We start from the raw sequence: 22755 nt of genomic DNA on the forward strand, positions 1-22755 counted from the left end.
CAGTCAGCTCTTAACTATTTTCAAACTAAATAACCATAAACTCATTAGAATTGACTTGATCATCTTATATAAATAATTGCATTATATTTCTTCTCCCGCTTTACCTCCTTGATGTCATTCAGCTAGTTGCATGAAATGTCTACAATTCCCACATTATACTTAAAAAAATTCTGATTTTTATTTTAAATACATGAAAAAGAATAAGTATTTTGAAGGCTAGTGAGATGACTCAGTGGATAAAGATGCTTACTACCCTGCCTAATGAGCAGAGTTCAATCCCTCGGACTCATATGGTAGAAGAGAAAAGAAAATTGAATCCTTCTTCTGAACTCTACAAGACACTGTGGCACACAAGTCCATACCCTTCCACACAAAAAAATAAGTAAATAAATAAATGTAATAATAAATCTTTTGACAAGTATACCTGCCTTTGGGCTCCAGTTTAAATGAAGAATTTTAAAAGTTAAAATAAAAACAAATTTTAAAAGTATTGAGTAAATTTCTATGAATGCTTCTTCACCACATGCCAATTGCACTTCAAATGGTGGCCAAGGCTGTGAATTTTACTCACCGAGTGCTCTACTTGGGAAAGTCACTTTACTGAAATGATGTGCCTCTGTCGTGCTTCTCTGCCTCTCTCTCCTAGTCTTTCCTTCCTTCTCTGCTAAAATAGACCCATATTGTTGCTTACCTACCCCAGAAGAGCCCCTTTCCCACCCCAAGGTGACTCAGTTTTCCTACTTGTGCTTCCTGTATTGATCATTTAGGACACATCACACCACACACATACTCTGACCTACAACATAGTCAAGTCCCTGAACTCACAAATTTATATTCTAGCTGGAGAGAAAACAAAAGCAAATGAACAAGCAATTATTAAATATGATCAATATATACTGTGGATACTCCTCATCTTTCTTGATTTTGTATAACTTGTAGTCATTCCTTATTAGCACATCCGGTTCTTTGCCTCACTTTTAACTTACTAACTGCATGTTTCTATAATTTACAAAACCAAATTCCCAGTTAAAGAAGTATTTCTTTAAGTCTTGAACAGTTACTGAGAAGATGTTGTGTCTATACTTACATGTAACTTGCTTCACACTATATTTTTCCAGAAAAATAATTCTTAGATGTGTGTTTGCCAAGTCAATAGTATAAATATTCATAACTTTTGTAGTCACTATTCCTCTCCTTTCCTCTGGTGCACATCTCATAATACTCCTACAATAACATGTGGGGATTATTGTTTTTGTCACATTTATACCAATAGAGGGCATAAACAAACTTTTCATTTTTTAATCTGATGGATGAATTATGCTTTTTATAACTATAATTAATAATGACATCACTAAATGGAAAGCTGGCATTCTGACGTTTAAGACAACTTTTGAAACAACACTGACATTTTTATACACTTTGGCCTTCCTGGTTTATTTGTCTGTGCTCTCCTCTTTTCTTTCTTACACTTTTCTTCTCTCTCTCTCTCTCTCTCTCTCTCTCTCTCTCTCTCTCTCTCTCTCTCTCCTCACTCTTCTCTAAGACAGGATCTTCACCTCTAGCATGGGTGGCCTGAAACTCTCTATGTTGCTGAGGCTGCCTCTGACTTTCGCTCTCTACTGTCTCTACTTCCCAAGGCCAGGGCTCCGGCTATGGAATGCCTATCACCCTTTGTCCATTCTCACTGAGTTATTTTGCACTTTGACTTTCTAGAAAGCTTAGATTAACTTGAACTGATACATAAAAGCACACATATTGTAAATATTAAAACTACAAAGTGATTTGATGCATGTGCACATTTTAAAATGCTCAGGTTAGCTGTGTTTGTCTCACACACTTACAGTTTTTTTGTGGCAAAACCACTTATATTCCTTTTCTAGCTTGTTGAGAAATACTATGCTCAATTGCAGTGTGTAATCAACCTATGGTGCAGTGTGGCGCCAAAATTTCTTTGTCCTGCCTGATTTTAATGTATTACCAATGGATCAACTTTCCTTCACCTCTTCCTTCACTCTTTGCAAACTCTGCTAATCACCACTCCCCTCTAAATGTATTTGAAAACAGGTCATTAACATTTTATATGTTAGTGGCATCATGTTTGTCTTTCTGTGCATGTTTTGTTTCACTTAACATAATGTCCCCCATTCCTATCGTGTCATAAACTGCAGGATTTCCTTCTTCCCTTACGGTTGAATACTGCCTCTACATACATATTAAGAGGGCTAAGTGGTTAAGAGTACTTGCTACTCTTCCACAGGACCTAGGTTTGGTTCCCAGCACCCACAAGGTGGCTAACAACCATCTGAAACTCCAGCTGCAGGGAATTGCGTGCTGTCTTCTGGTCTCTGAAGGCACTAGATGTATGTGTTGCAGACATATGTGCAGACAGAATGCTTATGTACATAAAATGAGTAAAGTTTTAGGTTGGCTAATCCTTTGTGATATAAATTGAAAATGATTGTTTGGAAGGTTACTTAAACAATCTTTCCTAGTTGGTTGTTCTGCAGAAACAATCTCAAGATACTTTTTAGTTTTATTACACAATGAATTATGTATTTATTCACTTGTTGACATAGTGTATGCTGTTTTGGATGGGAACTTTCACAAATAGTAAAATCTTCCACAAATATTCCCTGTCATCATGTTTTTCACAAAGAGATTTCTTAGTGTGTTTGTTTTCCATGTGACATTTGAGTCAGCTTCACTTTTCATAAATAAAAGCAAGCTTGCTTGCATTTTTATGTGACTCATTTCAAATTTGTACATCAACTCAAGGGTAATTGGTTTCCTTTTGATATTGATTACTAATTATATCCTTTTTGAGTGGTTTAGAAATGTAGGCCTTCCATGTTTCTTGGCAATATATCTGTGTATTAATGCAAGTATGTATTTAAAATTTTATTTTTGTAATAATTACATAAAAACTATTATATTAAATGATCAACTTGTTCTTACCAAGTACAAAATTACATAACTTGAAAGTAGTGATAATTTACCTCCTTTCCCTAATTTTTTTCATCTATAAACTCTTTTAATTTATGCTGGAAGTTTTGGTGTTTCTCTGCAAAGTTCAAATTCTTTGTGACTATGTATTATTATTACATTTAAGATTAGTTTGATTTTATAGTTGCCATTCTTTTTGTGTATTGTGCTGAAATGTGGTGATATTTTATTATTTTTTAATTTTATAATTAATTTAATTTTACATATCAGCCACAGATTCCCCTGTCCTCCCTCCTCCCGCCGCCGCCACCCCCCCCCTCCCGCCCTCCCCCCAGTCCACTCCCCATTCTGATCTCCTCCAGGGCAAGGACTCCCCTGGGGAGTCAGCTCAGCCTGGTAGATTCAGTCAAGGCAGGTCCAGTCCCCTCCTCCCTTCACCCAGGCTGAGCAAAGTGTCCCAGCATATTTTATATTTGTCATTCTAACTTAGGTTTATATTGATATTACATTGCTCTTACAAAATAGTAATTTTTCAAATGCTTTCTGTCTAATCGAATAGTTTTTGATGGATGGGAATAAATAATTTTGAGATTTATCTACTCCAAAACAGTAGTGAGATAGGTTTTCTTTAATGACTTTATGTTTTTATAATGTTTTCTAGTTCTGTGAAATCTTTTGGTTTAGATTTTTTCCTTTCTTGGATTAAGTTAAATAAATAACCTTCTTTTAGAAAAGTGCTCATTTTATTGATGTTTTAAAATATTTTAGGTAGGGTCTGGAGAGATGGCTGAGAGGTTAAGAGCACCGACTTCTCTTCCAGAGGTCCTGAGTTCAGTTCCCAGCACCCACGTGGCGGCTCACAACCATCTGTAATAAGATCTGGCACCCTCTTCAGTATACATAATAAATAAATCTTTAAAAAAAAATTAGGTAATCTCTGCTTCATGATAAACTACGTTTTCCTTATTTGTGACTAACCCTGCACATAACATTTTTTGTTTTTGTTTTATTGCATTGTCTTCCATTTTCCTATGGAAATAGAATCTCCTGACCACTGCTGACTTCAAGATGCTCCCTGAACCCACTGGCATTTATTACTATGATAGCTGTGTCTGGGCTTTATTCAGTGTTGTTTAACATTGTGTTCTGCTGTGTTAAGAGCTTTTAAAAGAGCATTTCAACACACCTTGCTTTTCTATTTACTGTTTTTAAGCAAAACCTTCTGATTCTTAGGATTTTATTTAAAATTTTCTTTTAAAAAAAATTCTGTTGTTCCCTTCCATTGAATAATGGTGGGTTTGGCATGTTTCTTCTTCCTTCTGCCTAGACACCATCACCCTTTGCTCTGACTTCCTTTCCTTTCTGAACTCCTTATAAACTAGAGTTCTAATATGCAGGTTGGTCACTGTGGTCTGGATCACTCAGATGCCATTGCATTGTTTCAATATAAAAATTCAAATCAGTCTTTATTCAATAAAGTTCTGTTGAAATAAGCCAGGTGGTGGTCATGCATGCCTTTAATCCCAGCACTCAGGAGACAGAAGCATGTGGATTTCTGTGAGTTCAAGCCCAGCCTGGTCTACAGAGCAAGCTCCAGGACAGCCAGAGGTACACAGAGAACCCTGTCAATTTCCTTCTTTGGGGCCAATAATGACCACTTTTTCTATAAGTAAGATGCATTAGATCTTTCTTCCTTTGCATCTTTGTCCTGCTGCTCACTTCTGTTCTTTTCTCTTTTCCCCTCCTCTCCTCACATTCCTTCCGAACCATTCATTACTTCTTTCACATGTCCTGTTTTCTTTTCAAATTCAGTTCTACAAGCTCATTTTCATCTGTCACATTTCTAAGATATATGTTTTGTGTGAAACTTTTCCTAAGAAGTCATCACACACAAACACACACACACACACACACACACACACACACACACACATACACTTGCATGGGCATGCACATCTATTCACCCCAGAAAGAGAACACACAATAAATCAGAGTAACATTTGAACCAAAGTCAACTTTGTAAAACAGTGAGTTTTCATTGGAGTTAATAACAGGAGTATGGGTAAAAGGTTTCTTACAGAAGCAGGGGTAACTCAAAACAGTACTGTCACCAAGATGGCCACCCCAATCTAGGGAGCTACAAGCTGGGAGCTCTTTGCACAACTTGCAAATTGCTACAGAAGTCCCAGGATCTCCTCTGGGCTGTGAGGCTGGTCACTTTCCTCAGGGGCACTATTTGTTGCTTCTAGACACTGCTACATTCCCTACATTTTCCCTTGGTATTTTCACATCACACTGAATATCATTCACTATGCTTTTTCACATTTATTGATTCAATTGCTGTCTATTTTCCATTACCTTTTTGGTAGCCAGTTCCGCAGCTTCTGCAGCTTGTGATTTCCATCTGTGCATGGTGTTGCTACTTTTCTTGAGTTTCATGTAGATTCTTCATGTTGCTACTGCTATCTTCCATGCATTTTGTCAAGTCCTCTTTCAGAAAGGCATGAATGCTTGTAATCCATATCACTAAACAAAGAGGAAAGATTGTCTCTCTTTGAATGCTTGGCAAAAATAGGCATCCCAAGTTTTATAGCATGTTGTCAATTGAGTGCCTTAAACATGGTTTAATTCTTCCGTTATTTGAAATTTTCTCTTTATTTGTGAGATTGAGATTTGTTATTTATTTTGATGAATGGGGGCACATTTGCATATCCTCTTTGGTCAAATTTGTGCTTTGTTTAGGAAAACATAGCTCTTGGAATATTTTGTTATTCTCTCTCTCTGAGAAATAAAAAATAAAAAACAATACTCTTTATGAAATCACTCAAAAATAGCAAGAGCATTTCCCTATCTGTCATTTTCTCTTTAATTTGGTCTACCTTTCTAATACAGGATTTTAAGTGTTTACGAATCTAGTATGTTTTACTTTATATTTTCTTCTTTCATTTATACTTAAAAAATAATTTTAAAATACTGAAAATAGGGTTAGAGGTGGCTCAAGGATTAAGAGCACTTGCTGTTCTTCCAGTAGACCTGGGTTCAGGTCCCAACAACTACATGGAACTGCTCACCACTGTCTGTAACTCCAGTTCCAGGAGATTCAGTGTCGTCTTCTGACCACCATGGATACCCACATGCATGGTGTACATACAGACAAGTATGCACACATGCATAGACAAAAATAAAACATAAATAAAAATAAAAATAATGAAAATATACAAATGTATTTTCTTTACTCTGGGGTGTTTTAAATCACAATAATCATGTAGCACACGATGTAAGGCTGGCTTTTATGTATTCTATCCAGTTCCTTTTGTCTGAAGATGTTTCTTTTGCCAGTACTTTGCTTACTCATTTAATGTGTATTCTATATTTTTTAAAGCTTGTTGGATATTATTTACAAAATTAGACAGTAAACTCTTTTAAGTATTTCTACATTTCAAAGTCTGTTTTATTTTCATGCATTTATTATGTATAAATTGATAAACATTTCTCCAAGTTCCAAAAGTAAGTGTCATAGTCTTCATTCCAACAGCATTGCAATGACAATGCTGTGCCAGTCAGCTTATGTGACAAACACCTGGGAGGAAGAATTCAACTGAATTAGTCCGCATCTCAGTGGCAGGTTCTAGTTCATGGTCAGGGGACTCCATTGCCCTTGGGCCCACGGTGAGGCAGAGTCTCATAGAGGAAGGTCATAGTAGAGAAAGGTGTCTCACCTCCTGGAACCCAGGAGGCAAGGAGAAGAGTAACTGGAAAGGGCCAAAGCTACACACAGTGCCCACAGTGCCCTCTTCCTCCAATGAGGCTCCACCTTCCACAGTTCTGCCAAGTATTCAAAGTTTGAGGCCACCAATAAGCCTTTACTTAAAATGATTTAAGTAGACTAGACCACTGATTAGAGTAGAGCCTTCATGATCAGTTTCTATGTCTGATGAACCCCTGTGGTATACCAAAGGCTGTGCTTGCTCATCTCCTGATCATTGTATCTAATCAAGTTGACAGGATATCATGGAAAACATTGTTCACAGAAAACTCATGATTGGGAGCATTGTGCTTTTCTCAAAGTTTGTTTGTTTGTTTGTTTGTTTACTCTAAATTGTTTCATCCTGTTTTCCAGCTAACAGAGGCATACATGATTTTTTCCTATATGATCTATATTTTCTATCTGGCTCATTCAAATACATTCAGTGTAAACTAAGTTCAAACTGAAGGAAGACATTTCTTTAGGAAATTATTCAAATACCCTCAGCACACTATCAAGTTTTGCTAGGCCAGCTTTCTAGGATTCTACTGTAAAATATCATGGACTAGTAGGTAACTTTAGCATTTAAGCTTTGTTTTGTCATTTAAAAACAAAACCCCCATGAATGTTCTTCTAAATCATTTAAGAGATTAAAAAAATCATTGTATAAGAAAATATTATATAACTGTATTTTACTCTACTAAAATGAAATAAATAATGTGAGAAAATTAAATTCTCCTCATTTTTGATAGTGTCTTATTCTATTGTATAACATTTATATATTTAAGTATTTGCTAACTTGCACCACAATTTATTTTAATATACTGGCCACAAAATCCCTAAATCAACTGCAGTAGTGTTGTAGACCAAACGCCTATTGTTATCTTATATTTTAGGTTAGTGGGATGGTTTGGCCATGAACTCACTACAAGATTTAAGATGGATAACAGTAAGTATATTCAACTTTATCATATGCAATTTTGTTTTGACTTTATTCTAATTTTCAACTGACTTTGTATTCCATGTAATAGACATGCCCCATGGAGAATGCATTTTGAAAATGTCACTGTGGCTTCCAAAATAAGAAATGACATTTCAGTATGTAAGGCTAAGTGTTTATAGATTTAGCATGATTTTGTATTTTATCCCTTTGAAGAGAGATTAAAGGAAGTGAAATCTAGCCTGTGGCTCATGTGGCTTGGTCAGATTCCCGAGTAGGAATGGCCAAAACACAGGCAGGGAAGATGGGGCCATTTGGTGATTGAGGCCAGAGCCAGAGAAACATGAATGTCAATCCCAATTTGCTGCTTAATAGTTTTGTGATAATGCCAGTCATTGTTTGTTCTGTTCCACATATTTAATGTGAATAATGTGGACTTCAGTGTTTGCTTTAAGAGTAAGTTAAACTCAAAATTACAAAGCCAATGGCATGCTACAGCCCTTTTAACAAATGTTCCATTTTATTCTTGTTCCAAATATTCCCTTGCTGTGACATTTGCCACATACCAAAGAGTAAGAATCCCTATAAGCAGCTATGTCAATGGGTAGTAAGCTGCCACGCACAAGGGTCACATCTGCCCTCTTCCTTTTTCCCAGGACTGTGCTCTAGTCTTCTACAACACTGGAGGCATCCATTTTCCAATTAAGCATAAATTCAGGGGTTTTTGTATGTGTCCAGATCTTTGGAACTCTTTATATGTCTTTAAATTGGCAGTACCCAGGTCACAGAGTCCTGAAAGACAAGCCTAGTTAAATCAGAAGCCACACTGCTAACCTGTTAGCTTCATGCCAGTCACTTCAACTGAGGTGAGGTTTCTTACCCGTCGAGAGGAGATTTGATTAGGTCAAGAACAGAACTGGCTCTCTTGCTGTGAGACGGAAGCTGTTCTGCTCAGCTTGGTAATGTAGTGCTAATGCAGCCATAGAGGCTCATAGAAGTCACCGAGATGGTTGTCCAATAAGCCTTTACTTAAAATGATTTAAAACCATGTAATGGATTGGACTTTGCCTGCTGGTTTTATTTCAGCTAGCCCAAGGCTTGATAAATTTCCAAAGAAATTTAACATTTTTTTCTTAGTTTTAAATGAATTTCTGGCCACACCAATGTTATTAGGTTTAACTTGCATCAGTTCAATGTACTTAATTGAGTTAGGGGGTACAACTTTATTTTTTGGCTCACCACACATAGACAGATTTTTTTTTATAAATCTCCTCTCCTTTTCCTAAGAAATCCATGTGACCTAATAAAACTCCTAGAGCTAAAACCACCTTCGTGAGTCATTTCATTCATCTCTCTGCCTTCAGGTGACTCAGGATCACATGCCTTCACATCTTGATGTTCTCTCTCATGACATGACATTCATAATATTTTTAAAGCATAGAGTAAAAAGGAAACACTGTCTTGGAACCAGGAAGAGAGAGGGTAGGGTTTGGATGATTTTTATCTTCCTGTGAGGGTGCTAGCTGACGGGGCTGAGCCCAAGTCATAGGAATTGCTGTGGAGTGAAAATACATCAGATTTTTCCCTCCATTGAGTTTCTTTTACATAGTTCAGGAATACCATGGAGGGGGGAATATGGTTTTAAGTCTTACTCTTTCAATATTGACTTCTTTATAGTTGTAAGCCCTTCTTTAAAGTATGTTGTAAATAATGATGTTATACTAATTTTTCAGAACTGCAGTTAATCCCTGGGGCCAATGGATTCCGAATTTCCAACCCTCCCATTTTGTTGGTCTGTCCCTTGCACGCTAGTTTAGAGGTAAGGAACCTGGGCTTCTGCCTTCCCACATCCTTCCTGCGTACCTCACCTGGTTGTCACGGGTCCTAAAGAGTTTCTGCTAATCAAAAAGTTCCTGTCATTTTCCAACAAACAATGGAGAAAAGGCAGCATTTCCTACTGGGACAGTGATTATTACTATGACCTTAAATTTGTTTTATTTGTTAATTGTGCCCGACATGGGGAGACACGTCTTTTGCTGTTCTCCTGAGATGTGTGTGGACTTGACAGAGTCAATGTTCACCTTTCCACAAACCAAATGAGCGTGGAACATTGAATTCTAATTTAATTCACTCAAGTAGCTGGTATTTATTGAGGAATTGGCAGGCATTGTTGTGACATCTAGATATCTTGGTACTTCTAGTTCAACAAGCTGAGGAATCACTAAAGTGCCCTGTAAAAAAGTAACAGGAGGCTAACTTCATAAGATAACTGAAGAATTAGGGAAACCATACATAGGGTAAGGTGGCCTCACTAAACCGGGTAGATATTTTTCTTATTGAGATGTCTACGGCATTGTATCCATGCATAATTTCTAGTATAATCACTCAGTATTTTCTTTTAAATGAATTCATACATTTGTCTACATTGATTTTACACAATATTAATATTTATAAAATCATTTAGGTTTATAGATATGTATGTATACAAAAAGTAGATACAGAAAAATGAACATATCTAGAAACCCAAACTGTTAGTGATATTCTAAATTCATTCAAGTAAATATATTATACATAACTATTACTCATCAAGTAATTAAAATTATATAATTTGGAGCTAGAGAAGAGGCTCATGGGTTAAGAATACTGGCTGTATTTCCACAGGACTTGGGTTTGATTTCAGACACTCACATGACAACTCACAACTGTCTGTAACTCCAGTCCCAGGGAATCCAATGCCCTCTTCTAACCTCTGTGGGCGTCATACACACATGTGGCATATGCATACACATGCATACAGACAAAACACCCCTACTCACAAAATAATACATTTCCAAAGTTATATACATAATATTGATACATATATCAATTGAATACATTTGACTGAAATGTATTAAAAATCATACCTCTTTAAACAAATGCTTAAACAGATACCTCCTAGCCAAATAAAGATTTGTATTTGTTTTTTAATGCCTTCTAAAACCATCTAATTCATGATATTTTAGGAAAGCTGTTGTGCAGGATTTGAGCTTGAAAGGGTTTTTTTAATTTTTATTTTTATTTTGCAATACAATTCAGGTCCACACATCAGCCACGGATTCCCCCGTTCTTCCCCCTCGAGAGGGGTTTTAAAGAAATGATATCTCTTCTAAACCAAAAATATAGTAGTTTCTCATTATGGCCACTGGGTGGCAGTATCAAATTCCTGTTTTTGTACATCTTCACCACTAGATAGTGATAATTGTCTTTCTCATTTCATCCTAGTTTAGGAAGCACCTACTCAGTTTGACCACTAGATGGAGCATGTGCTGTTTTCACCTTTTGGGACTGTTTTGTTTTGACAGAAAATAGATCAAATGACAAGATTGTTTTTCGGCCAGTGTAACACTTTTTAAAGTCTTTTGGAGGACAAGCCTGTTTAGTACTTTGTGTAATGATATTTAGTAGTTGTCTAATAGTATTTAATAACTAGTATCCATGAGGAGAAAACTTGTTTAGCAATTTGAAAACAGCAAGTGTCATCTCAGTTTGCAAGGTTTTAACTGAAGGGCTAAGTATGGAAGCAACCAAGACATACCCTAGGGAGCTAGAGAGTCCTAGTATTTAGCTCATAGCTTCTGATTTCTGATCCGTATATTCCAAAATTGTCTTTTTTTTTTTTTTTTAAGACAAGATAACCTCCAACTCAGCTCTCTCCACCTTTGGAGTGGGGTGATTCTAGCCCCTGGGGCCACACCCAGCCCCACTCACTTTAGCAAACTATCTGCACACAAGGTGGCAGACTGTCCTTTATCCTACCACTGGTCTACTGTGCTGGATTAGAGCCACCTGCACCAACTTTCCATTCTCAGACTCGAGGACTGACTGATCTTCCCCTTTAAAACCTAGACTTAAACCTACCAAAGAACCTTAGCAGCCGCCTGCAGCAGGACACACAGTCCTTCTGGACTCCAGTTGCTGCCATTCACTACCTAGGCTGTGTTCTGGCCAAATGATCCTTCCCCCTTTTTAGTTTTAATTTTTAGAAATTTTAATTACAATATAATTTTGCCAGTTTCTTCCTTTCTCTCCCTCTAGCCCCTCCTCCAATTCACCCCATGCCCCTCCCAAACTTACAGCCTCTTCTTTGATTATTATTGTTGAATATACTACTCAAGCTTTGTTTGGGCTAAAGTGGTTTTGAAATTTTTCCTCCACATTTTAAATGGCAAAGGTTTAAAATCCCAAAATAACACACAATTCCCATTCCCATTCTCTGATATACTAATCCCCCTGTATTTCTGAGCCACGTCAGTAAGCATGGGCAAATTAAACTCCTTGGTTTTACTTGTTTATAAGTTTTGTTTGTTTGGTTCTGGGGGAGAGCCAGCCATGCTGTGGAGACAAGAAAGGTGAAGTGTCATGGGGAAGGAAACAACGTAAGAAGGGGGGGGGGGTTCAACGTGAGAAAGGCTGATCAGTGAGAGAAGAGCGGAGATAGGGAAGGCAAGCTGGGACAGAAAAGGACAAAAGAGATGGGAAGAGAGCGAGAGTGGGAGGGCATGCACCTTACTAAAATATGACCGATATTTAAATGAAAGAAACAAATGCTTTAACCAGTTTGTCTTGTCTACCTTCCTTTCAAAACTGTTCTATATACTTGAAAAACAACTGGAGGATTCTACACTTAAAGATCAACTGGACAGGGACAGAGAGATGTCTCAGCGTGTAAGTGCTTGCTGCACAAACCAGGGGACCTGTGTAGATAAAGGTGGAAGGAGAGAACACAAGTGGCAATGTTGTTCTCCGACCTCCACATGTGCACCACAGCACGCACGCCCCCACCCAATGCTTACATACATCTTTAAAAAATACATCACTTATGACTTTGTGTGCAACTACATTTGCTCAGCTGATATTGTTAAAGTATCTCCTGTCATCAGTTTCGAACTGCCACTTCCTGTCCACTGCTGGGTAGTAGTCATTCACACCACCACTTAAAATACACTGTGGCTGAGCAGGAAGAGAAGGAGACTGGGAAGAAGCCCACACTCCATTCCACACCAGACACTATGGATGACCTCGAACAAGCACAGCTGCTCCTGAGTATATTGCTCCATTTTTGTAATGAAGATGTTTGGAGCAGAGAATTTCAGAAGTTTCTACAGTCTTCTGACCACTGAGTTGCAATTTTTATGTATTTTATACTTAATGTTCATATTTTTATATATCAGTAAGTGTACAATTTCTACATCTGCTCAATATATAAATTTATTGTTATGGTATAAGCTACAATAACTATTCAAAAACACAAGCTAAGTATTCAGGTTGACTGCAGGGTGATGAAGCCCAAGACAGCAGCAAGGACAAATGCGAGGTGCTTCTTCACAAGGCTTCAGGATCCAAGTTTGAAAATTTAATAGAAGCCAGGTAGGCTTCGTGGCTCACTCCTTATGTCCCAGCACTCAGGAGGCAGAGGCAGAGACAGGTGAATGAATATCTGTGAGCTCCAGGCCCACCAGGGCTGCATAGGAAGACCCTGTCTCAAAAAAAAAAATGAATAAAGAAGGAAGAAATGAGAGAAAGAAAGGAGAAAGAAAGGGAAGGGAATGCAGGAAAAAAGAGAAATAAAAGGAAAATAAAAAAGAATTTAAGAGAAAAAAATCCGAACAATGGAATACTCAGCATTCTACATGGTTTTACTCCTTGAAGGATCTAACCTTCTACCTTGAGAGTCTAGCCTTCTTCCTTGAGGGTCTAACCTTCTACCTTGAAGATCAAACCTCACCCTAGCTTGAAGATCTAACCTTCCTAGTCTTATGTTCATTTTACACAGTAACAACAAAATAAAGCAAATAGAGAAACCTGCCAAGAATTCTTTTAAAAGCTATAAGATTTTAAAATTGTATTTTTCTTTCTTTTTTGTTGTTTGTTTGTTTGTTTTGAGACAGGGTTTCTTTGTATAGCTTTGGCTGTCCTAGAACTAACTCTGTAGACTAGGCTGGCCTTGAACTTACAGAAATCTTCCTGCTTGTGCCTCCCAAGTGCTGGGATTAAAGGCGTTCACCACCACCGCCAGGTAAAATTGTATTTTTCAACTTCCTCTTTAAAAAAATTTCTTCTTTGATTCTTGAACGAATGAAGTAAAAAAAAAAAAAAAGCAACAAGGAAAGCAGGCACATGTTATATTTCCCTAACTCCCATCAACTCATCTTTGGGTTCTTTTGTTTTTGTTTTTGTTTTGTTTTGTTTTTCCAGGCTGAGGATGAAGCCCCTTGGACTTTAGGCAAGCATTCCAGCCCTGAGCCCATCCGCAGCTCTCTTCAATGCAGGACTTCAGAACCTACTTCTCAGCTCTGTGAGGACACTATAGGAAGGCTCAGGCTATGTTGTGGTTTGAATGTGGTCCCCACAGATTCGGGTATTTGAGTGTCTGGTCCCCAGCTCAAGAAACCATCTTAAAAGGAGGTGGAGTTCTGCTGGAGGAAGCTGAACATAAGGGCAGGCCTTGGAATTTTATAGTGTGTCCCAGCTTCCAGTCTGCCCTGTTCCTGAAGGTGGACACAGTGTGACTAGAACTGTTAGCAGGCATAAACTCTTCCTTGTTCACATTGCTTATTGTCAGGTCACAGGTAACAGGAACTGTGACTAGAAAGACCACAGCCACTCTTGCTGTGGCTGTAAAGCGGGAAAATAATTTTATATTTATTTTTCTGTGGAAGAGTAAACCATTTTGTAATATAAAAGATAAAATGGGTTGACATTGAACACAAAGATGTTTTAGTTATAAAAGAAATCAGTAAAAGCAAATGCCTCATCTTTTTTAAGAACACAAGAAATGCTAGCTAATAGTCTCCAAGAGATTCTTTTACCTGTTGATATAAATGAATTATTAAAAGTGGACAACTTGCTCTCCCTATGCATGGGGTCTTCATTCATGGAGTCATATTCAGGGGAAAACATTCTCCTCACACAGACCTGTGTTTTCCTTGTCATTATATCCAGATGATACAGTGTTTACAAGTAGCTCCACAGCAGTTGTGCTGTGTTAGCAGGATCCTTAAGTATTATAGTGTGTGAGAGGATGTGTGATGATCACATGAAAGTCCAATGCTATTATATTTATGGAATTTGGTTGTCAAGGGTTTGGATACTTGTAAGAGTTCCGGAAGCAGATGGAAAGGAGCAACTGTATTTTACACATTACCCTATGTGCATATTTGGGGGCCAGTAACTGAACCAGAAAATTTTATATAATAGTTTACTAAACAAAATATTTTTAGAATATTATAATATCCAAAGAGAAACTTGAGCTAATGTATCTCATAGTCTTGTTTCAAACACTTACGAGCCATGCCTTGCCAATCTGCTCCTACCCTTCAAGGAGTATGCTGACCTAAATCCTGACTGGCTTCTCAGAAGCTCCAGCCCGCCAACATCTTGTTTTGCACAAGGTAATGAAACTTCCAGCAGCTTGGACCTAATGTCCTGAAGCTAGTGATGTTGACACCTGATCTCTACAAAGACACCAGCACCTTCCTACACCTGCCTCTGCCCGCAGCTGCTTCGGTGTGCAGCTGCCTCTGCCTGGAACAGGTGCATTCACTCATTTCAAACATATTTCCCTTCAGCAGTTTCCCGGCCTTAGGCACAGACAGAAGATCTAGAGTAACCATCAGTCTCTGCCTGCGGCTGGATCTTCGCTGACTCACAATCCTAGCAAATCCATACTTCATACACTGTAGATCCAGAGAAATCTTTGCTTACTGTTTCAAGTCTGATTAGAATGCCTTCTCACACATGCTGTTTATGTCTTGATAAAACCCAGATACCACTAAATGACACCACCCATATTTGTTCTTGATATTTTGGCTCATGTTATAGCAAAGGACATTAAATGGCATGCCATATACATCATGCTGTTAACATTTCCCCCAGTTCTTACATGGAGGATACATTTTTAAACAAGACAGAAAAGCATGTCTGTTATGGCCCATAACATTACTACACCAATCACTGTAAACCCTTGTCACTCATTGTGATAGGCCCATCAGACAGCAAATGACAGTATTTTACACAAGTACTAGAGTTTTGCAAGGAAAGGAGCAGTGGAAGGTGGTGGTGACTAAACTCCTCAGCAACAATAAGTATTTATGCCACATTATTAGCTTCCCTGAGAAAATCAGCTTCATAATTTAACTTTTAACAATATAAGCTGGGTGGTGGTGAATCACACCTTTAATCCGAGCACTCAGGAGGCAGGGGCAGCTGGATCTCTGAGTTCAAGGACAGCCTGGTCTACAGAGCAAGTTCCAGGACAGTCAGAGCTAGACAGAAAAACCCTGTCTCAGAAAACAAACGAACAACAACAAAACAGTACTGACTTGGGAAAATGTAGTGATCACCAAGACACTGTGGACAATACCAGGAACCTCATTTACAAATATATTTGTCTTGTTTTGAGTGGTCTGTGGACCAAACTACAGACAACAGTTGAATGGTCTGAAGCAAAAATATTCTCCTCTTGCAAACATTGTTTAAATGGCATTTTGCATATATTTTCTGCATGGAAGCTTTACCTAATGATAAAGCATTAAAAGATAGCATGTTTCCATGGAGAGAAGATGTTCTAAAATGTGTTTTTTTAATAGTTCAAAAATTGGAATTTCCTTTTTTCTGTGTGATTTACATTTAACTTTCGCTTCTCTTTGACCCAGAAGCCACTGCTAATCTGATTGTTATTCTCAGCTCTTTCAGAAAGCAACTATGACAGCGCTGAGGAGAAAATCCATTCTGCTGACAGGCTATCTGGAATACATGCTCAAACAATACCACAGCAAAGAGAACACAGAAAACAAGGGGCCCGTTGTGAACATCATCACCCCGTCCAGAGCAGAGGACCGAGGCTGCCAGTTAACACTGACCTTTTCCATTTCCAGGAAAGGCGTTTTTGAGGAACTCGAAAAAAGAGGAGTCGTTGTGAGTATATGATCAGTTTCTGTCTTGCACTGAACCACAGTTTCTCTTTGGGCTCCAATTTGGGATGAGTATTGTGTTCCTCAGTTCACCCTTTATTACATATCATTCCCATTAGCCAGTCAGGATAAGTCAAACACCAACTCAGCACTCAGCACTCTGCTGAGGGATAGCCAGAAGGGCCCTCTGTTGTTTCTGATCAAATGGAATACACGACAAATCCTGCTTTTGAAAAATAGTCTTGGCCGGGCGGTGGTGGCGCACGCCTTTAATCCCAGCACTTGGGAGGCAGAGCCAGGTGGATCTCTGTGAGTTCGAGGCCAGCCTGGGCTACCAAGTGAGTTCCAGGAAAGGCGAAAAGCTACATAGAGAAACCCTGTCTCGAAAAACCAAAAAAAAAAAAAAAAAAAAGAAAAATAGTCTTACATTATTTCCTCAGTTTTTTAAAGATTTATTTATTTATTATATATACAATGTTCTGTCTGCATATATGCCTACACCCCAGAAGAAGGAACCAGATCTCATCATAGATGGATGTGAGCCACCATGTGGTTGCTGGGAATTGAACTCAGGACCTCCGGAAGAGCAGACAGTGCTCTTAAACTCTGAGACATCTCTCCAGCCCATTTCTTCAGTTTTTTGACAGCTAAGCAGAGATATATTTCATCAGACTCGGTGAAGACAAAATTTTCACCAGTTTTGGCTTGTACATGATGCAAGTTACAGGGTTAAAGGTAACCCTTTTATATTTTATTGAAAGAAATAAAACTAATCACCCTCACTTGGTTGATTAAACTAAATTAATCTCATTTTGGCACTTCAATCAAAAACAATGTGGTGACATTTCTGAGGAATGGGAACGAGACAAAGAATATTGACTCTTGCTTAAACCCTGTGTTTAGGTGGCCTTCTTAGCCTTTTGGGAAGAACTGACACATATTATTGAGGTAGTTGCAAGAAAAAAGGTGTATGAGTTGGGCTGCATTCCACTCATTAGTACTCACACCTTTAGAAAGTTACCCTGCCTCAGAGCTCATGTTATAGTAACAGCATTGCAAACCAAGCTGAGGCCCTCCCAAGCTCTGTGCTCTCAGGAAATCCATGCTCCTTTGGCTTGAGATTTCCCATATTTATTCTGAGTTTAATAACACTACAAAGAGTCATTATAGAAATTAAACAAGATAGCATACCCAGACTATATTAACTGATGTCTATAATCGACATTCCTTAAAGTTGGCCATGGTCATAACTAGGCCAGGTAAAATTATTTGTTCCTACTACCAAACACATCAACAGTCCCAGGGACATATAGACAAGTCCTCTCTCCATGGTCAGGGATTAGAGACTTAAATAAAGCTCCTAAAATCTCACCAAGGCACTTGTACATTTACATTGGTCCCAGAGATCCATCTGATCTGGGGCTTACCCTCTGGAAAGCAGGTTATAGGATCCACTTTAAGAGATAACGCTCAGTGTCTTCAGAAACATAATTTGGACATTCACATGAGAACCCACTGTTGGTGTCATTATTAAGAGCAAAGTTTAGACTAACAGAGACATAGAGTTTTACTTACAGTGACAGAAAAAAATTGCTCATATATTGTGTTATAGGGAAGTCACGGTCTATGGAATCTTATCATGTAAGTAGAATTTCTGCGTGTGGATATTGCTTAGATGATGGCTTTATGTTTTTTCTCTCCAGTGTGACAAGCGAGAACCAGATGGTATCCGTGTGGCCCCCGTTCCTCTCTATAATTCTTTCCATGATGTTTATAAGTTCGTCAGACTGCTCACTGCCATACTTGACTCTTCAGAAACTAGCCATGTTTTCTAGAATCACTCAAGCAAATCTCATTTCACTACTATTGAATTCCAGTCATTAAAAAATATCTAGAACTTGATTGCCTAGAATTGGTAATAATTATATAAACTTAGATAAAATTTGATATCTGTTTTAATGACGGTGTTGTTGGGGAATGTAGTGTCTCTGAGACTAGACAGTCAGACATGACATGACATGACTCCAGCCTGTAGGTCACTGTCTTGATCACTTGTATATTCCATGGTCACTGAAAGATTTTCTGTTTAATTTGTGATTGAACTGACAGCTTTATAATGTCTGAGGACTTCTTGCATCCTCATTGGAAGTAAGTGTTACTTTAATTTTGATGTAAAAAAGTTTTTCTTTTAAAACTTGTAATTATCTTGAATTGTAAATCTTGTAAAAACTTGAATAATATAAAATATGTATGATCATATGATATTTCACCAAATTCCAGGAAAAGAAAACCCATTTTCTATGCTGTTACAATCGTGTGTGTGTGTGTGTGTGTGTGTGTGTGTGTGTGTGTGTGTGTGTACCCATGTAAATTCACATACATGAGGGATGATGGTGAGAGTGCTTAGGCTACATGCTCATGTGAAGCCAGAGGTCAACACTGGGTATCTTCCTCAATCACTGTCCACTTAATTTTTAAAATTTTTATTCATGTATTTTATGCATATGAGTGTTTTGCTTGCATATATGTCTGTCCATCATGTACATGCTGTGTCTACTGCAGCTAGAATAGGGTGTCAGATCACCTGGGACTGGAGTTACAGCCATTTGTGAGCCACTGTGTGGGTGCTGAGAATCGAACCCAGGTCCTCTGGAAGATCAGCGAGTGCTCTGGTCCTCTATCTCCCCAGCCCGTCCATCTCATATTTTGATATAGGTTTCCTCACCAAGCCTGGAGCTCACTCCTTCAGCTAGCTGACCAGTGAGTCTTCGGGGTTTCTCTGTCTCTGCCCCCTCTCATTAGTCCTGGGATATAGATGTATGCTGCTACACATAGATTTTACATGGGTTCTGGAATCTGAACACTGGTCCTAATGTTTGTGCATCAAGCACTTCAACCACCAAGCATTCCCCAGACATCACATTGTTATTTTAACGTTCTTTTATATTTGTTCTTTGTGTCTTTCACATCATGCATCTCTATCTCATTCATTTCCCCATCCCTCTGTATCCGCCCTCTGCCCTTGCAGCACCCCCCTCCAAAATAAAACAAAATAAAATTTAAAAGAAATCAGTCTCATCATGGAAGCGGTAGTGTCACACACTGAGTCATGCAGTAAACCCTTTTACCCATATATCTTTACTTGCAAATGTTCATTGCAAAGAGTTGTTGGTCTGGTTCGAGGCCTCTGGTTTCTGCTACACTATCAATGCTGGACCCTCACTGGGACTCCTCTTGGGTATCCTCTTGTTGGCTTGTGTCATGGAGATCCTGCAGCTTTGAGTCTGCAGGACCAGTCCCTTCACATGCTCCAGCAGGTAGCAGATGGGATGGATGTTGGGCTGAGCCAACTCATAACTCTTGTTCAGGGCCTAGGTAGTTGCAAGGTTGATAGACCTACCAGGTCTCCCTTGTCCTCACCACCAGGTTGAGCTCTCCAGTGTTGCCCTGGCTAGTTTACCCCTTACAGCAATGAGCAAGGGGTGGGGCCAGTTCTCCTGCTTTCATGTCCCCAGGGTCAGTTTTCCCACACCTACACCTTCAGGGACAGGTCTGCTATGTTGCCCAGGTGTTAATGGGGAGGAGGGTATGCCATCTCTCCTCTGCCCATGCTGCCACATAACAGGTGATTAATGGGGACTGCTCTCCCATGCTCACAACCTCAGGGCTGGCTTACCCACACCTCTGCCAATGGGATTGGCTCTATTGTGCTGCCCAGGGGAGTCAGCGGCTGGTAAGGGGGAGGGTCAGCTCCCTCACCCACCAGAGGTGGCAGGGGTAAAGGGGAAATGGCATCTTTCTCTTGCCTTCACCACCACATGGCAGACAAGGGGGAGGGGTGGCTAGCTATCCCACTCTCACACCCTCAGGGCTACCCCACCTGAGCCTCTGCCACCAGAGTCAGCTCTACTGTGCTGCCCAGGCCAGGAACAGGGCCCACTTTTCCAAACACTGAAGCTGGTAAAAGGAAAAGTCAGCTCTTTTGTCTGTAACAGGTGGTGAGGGTTGAGGGGTGAGGGGGGCATCTCTCTCCGACCCTCACCACCATATGAGAGAAGAGTTGTGGGGACAACAATCCCACTCTCACAACCTCAGGGCTAGCTCATCTACACCTCCACCAACAGAGTTGGCTCTAATATGTTGCCCAGGCGAGGTGCAGGGCCTGTTTTCCCGGGTGTTGCAGCTGGTAAAGGGGTCGGTCAGCTCCCTAACAAGCTGGAGGAGGTAGGGGTGGGGGGCATCTTTCCCTCTCCCCACCACCACACACCAGATGAAGGAGGCGGTACCAACTATGCCCCTCTCGCATCCTCAGAGCTCAGCCATCGCTTTTGATGCTACTACTAATATGTATTTATTGGCAAAGTATTCTAAATTTGCATGTATAAACAGCAAGATATGATGATTGCAACATGATTAGTAGTACTAATTTGATAAACTTGAATTAAATAAACTAGGTCAAACAACTACTTTTGATGCAGTAAATAATAAGATGTGAGACTAATATCCAACAGCTACCAACACACACAACACTCTTGTTTACTAAGCAGTTCGATTCCATGTGTTCACTCATATCTTGATTAATGCAACAAAGCTCTCCACTACATTATCTTACCTGCATTGATGGAATGGCCCTCAGGACAGTGAACCTCATACATGCATGGCCTCCTATATGGGATAGTTTTTGAGTTTCACAGTGGTCAACAAAACAGACACAGTTTCCATTTCCAAGGAACATAGATCCATGGAGTTCAGCCCATTAATCCTGGAAAAAATAAAAAAAAAAAATACTTAATTACAACTGGCAGCTGTTGTACCCAGAGTCCCCAAAAGACCACCAGAGATTGAATCCGATGCAAAAGCAAAGAGTCTTTGTATTGCAAGTTAACTCAGGACTCTCCATCCGTCTGATGCAGCAGCAGAGCAGGAGAGACCCTGAGTAGCAATGGGGCAGGATTTTTAAAGCAAGGGGAGACTGGGGTCTACAGACTAGATATGGTCAGACAGACTCAGGATTGGTTTATGTGTGTGACAATCATGCTAGTAACTTTTAATTGGCTAGGGTTAGTTGGGGGCTACAGTTAACCATTTTGAGGCAGGTTTGGACAAGTCCCAGGCTTTGTCTTTGAGCTACCATGGAGGCTGGGAGGCCTAGCATGTACTGACTGTGGAGGCTGCTCAGTGGCCCAGGCTCTGTCCTTGATTCATGCACGTAGCTCTAAGTTGGTAAGGGCTCCCAGACAGTAAACAATTGGCTGAACCTTGAGTGGTCAGAGTATGTACAGAAAGGGAGCTACTGCAAAGGCTATGACTTTTGTTCATGGCCCTCCCAGAAACTGCTTGCTCAAGTCTGAGGAAACTGAACTTGAAGCCTGATCCCTGAGAGAAGAATGAGCAGCCTTTTATGGCGTCTGTCTGATCCTTTCAGTGACATCTGTTGATGATGTCCTAGGTAGTTCTCTGTTGCTGGCATAAATATTGTGCTGGCTAGTGTTTTGTCAATTGGACACAAGCTAGAGTCATTTGTGAAGAGAGAACCTCAACTGAGAAAATGCCTACACCAGATTGGCTTGTAAGCAAGCTTGTGGTATATGTTCATAACTGATGATTGATGTGGGAGGTCCCAGCTCACTGGGGATGATGCCACTCCTTGACAGGTAGCCCTGGGTGCTATAAGGCAGTCTGACAAAGTTATGGGGAAAAGCCAGTAAACATCATTCCTCCATGACTTCTTTTTCAGTTTCTACCTCCAGGTTTCTGCCTTGAATTTCTGCCCTGACTTCCTTGGATGATGGATCACAGACTGTAAGGCGAAATAAACCATTTGCTTTCCAAGTTGCTTTTGGTCATGGTGTTTTATCACAGCAATAGAAATGTTAACGAAGACAAACACCATCACCAAAAACGACTTAGGGAGGAAGTGGTTTATTTCATCTTACAGGTCACACAACCCATTGCTGAATGAAGTCAGGGCAGGAGCTCCAGCCAGCCATGAATTTGAAGCAGAAACCATGGAGACATTCTGCTTACTTGCTTGCTCAACAGGCTTCTGTTAAGCTATCTCTCTCATACAGCACAGGCCCATCTACCAGGGATATACTGACCCACAGTGCCTAGCCCTCCCACATCAGTTAGCAAACAAGTGAATGCCCACAGACATGCCCACAGGACAATCTGAT

The 22755-nt window shown here is 39.6% G+C and overlaps 2 protein-coding genes and 1 long non-coding RNA gene across 3 annotated transcripts in view; 1 reads left to right on the plus strand and 2 right to left on the minus strand.

Annotated features, from left to right (window-relative positions):
- LOC131907708 (low-density lipoprotein receptor-related protein 1B-like) overlaps positions 1-22755 on the minus strand; it is a 439135-nt gene that overhangs the window by 193976 nt on the left and 222404 nt on the right. The window lies entirely within an intron of this gene.
- Positions 1-22755, minus strand: part of LOC131909095 (uncharacterized) — a 198878-nt gene that overhangs the window by 78050 nt on the left and 98073 nt on the right. The window contains exons 2-3 of the long non-coding RNA XR_009378744.1: positions 21192-21341; positions 5302-5469 (exon numbers count right to left, since the gene is read on the minus strand). This is a non-coding gene — a long non-coding RNA (uncharacterized LOC131909095). The remainder of the gene's footprint in view (positions 1-5301; positions 5470-21191; positions 21342-22755) is intronic.
- LOC131909088 (kynureninase-like) lies at positions 14605-18450 on the plus strand. Its single transcript, XM_059260389.1, has 3 exons — positions 14605-15200; positions 16353-16583; positions 18283-18450. Exons 1-3 carry the CDS (start codon positions 15105-15107, stop codon positions 18412-18414), a joined length of 459 nt encoding a protein of 152 aa, XP_059116372.1. The 5' UTR covers positions 14605-15104; the 3' UTR covers positions 18415-18450.

Source organism: Peromyscus eremicus, chromosome 4 (genome assembly GCF_949786415.1).
Source record: "Peromyscus eremicus chromosome 4, PerEre_H2_v1, whole genome shotgun sequence".
NCBI classification, from domain to species: domain Eukaryota; kingdom Metazoa; phylum Chordata; class Mammalia; order Rodentia; family Cricetidae; genus Peromyscus; species Peromyscus eremicus.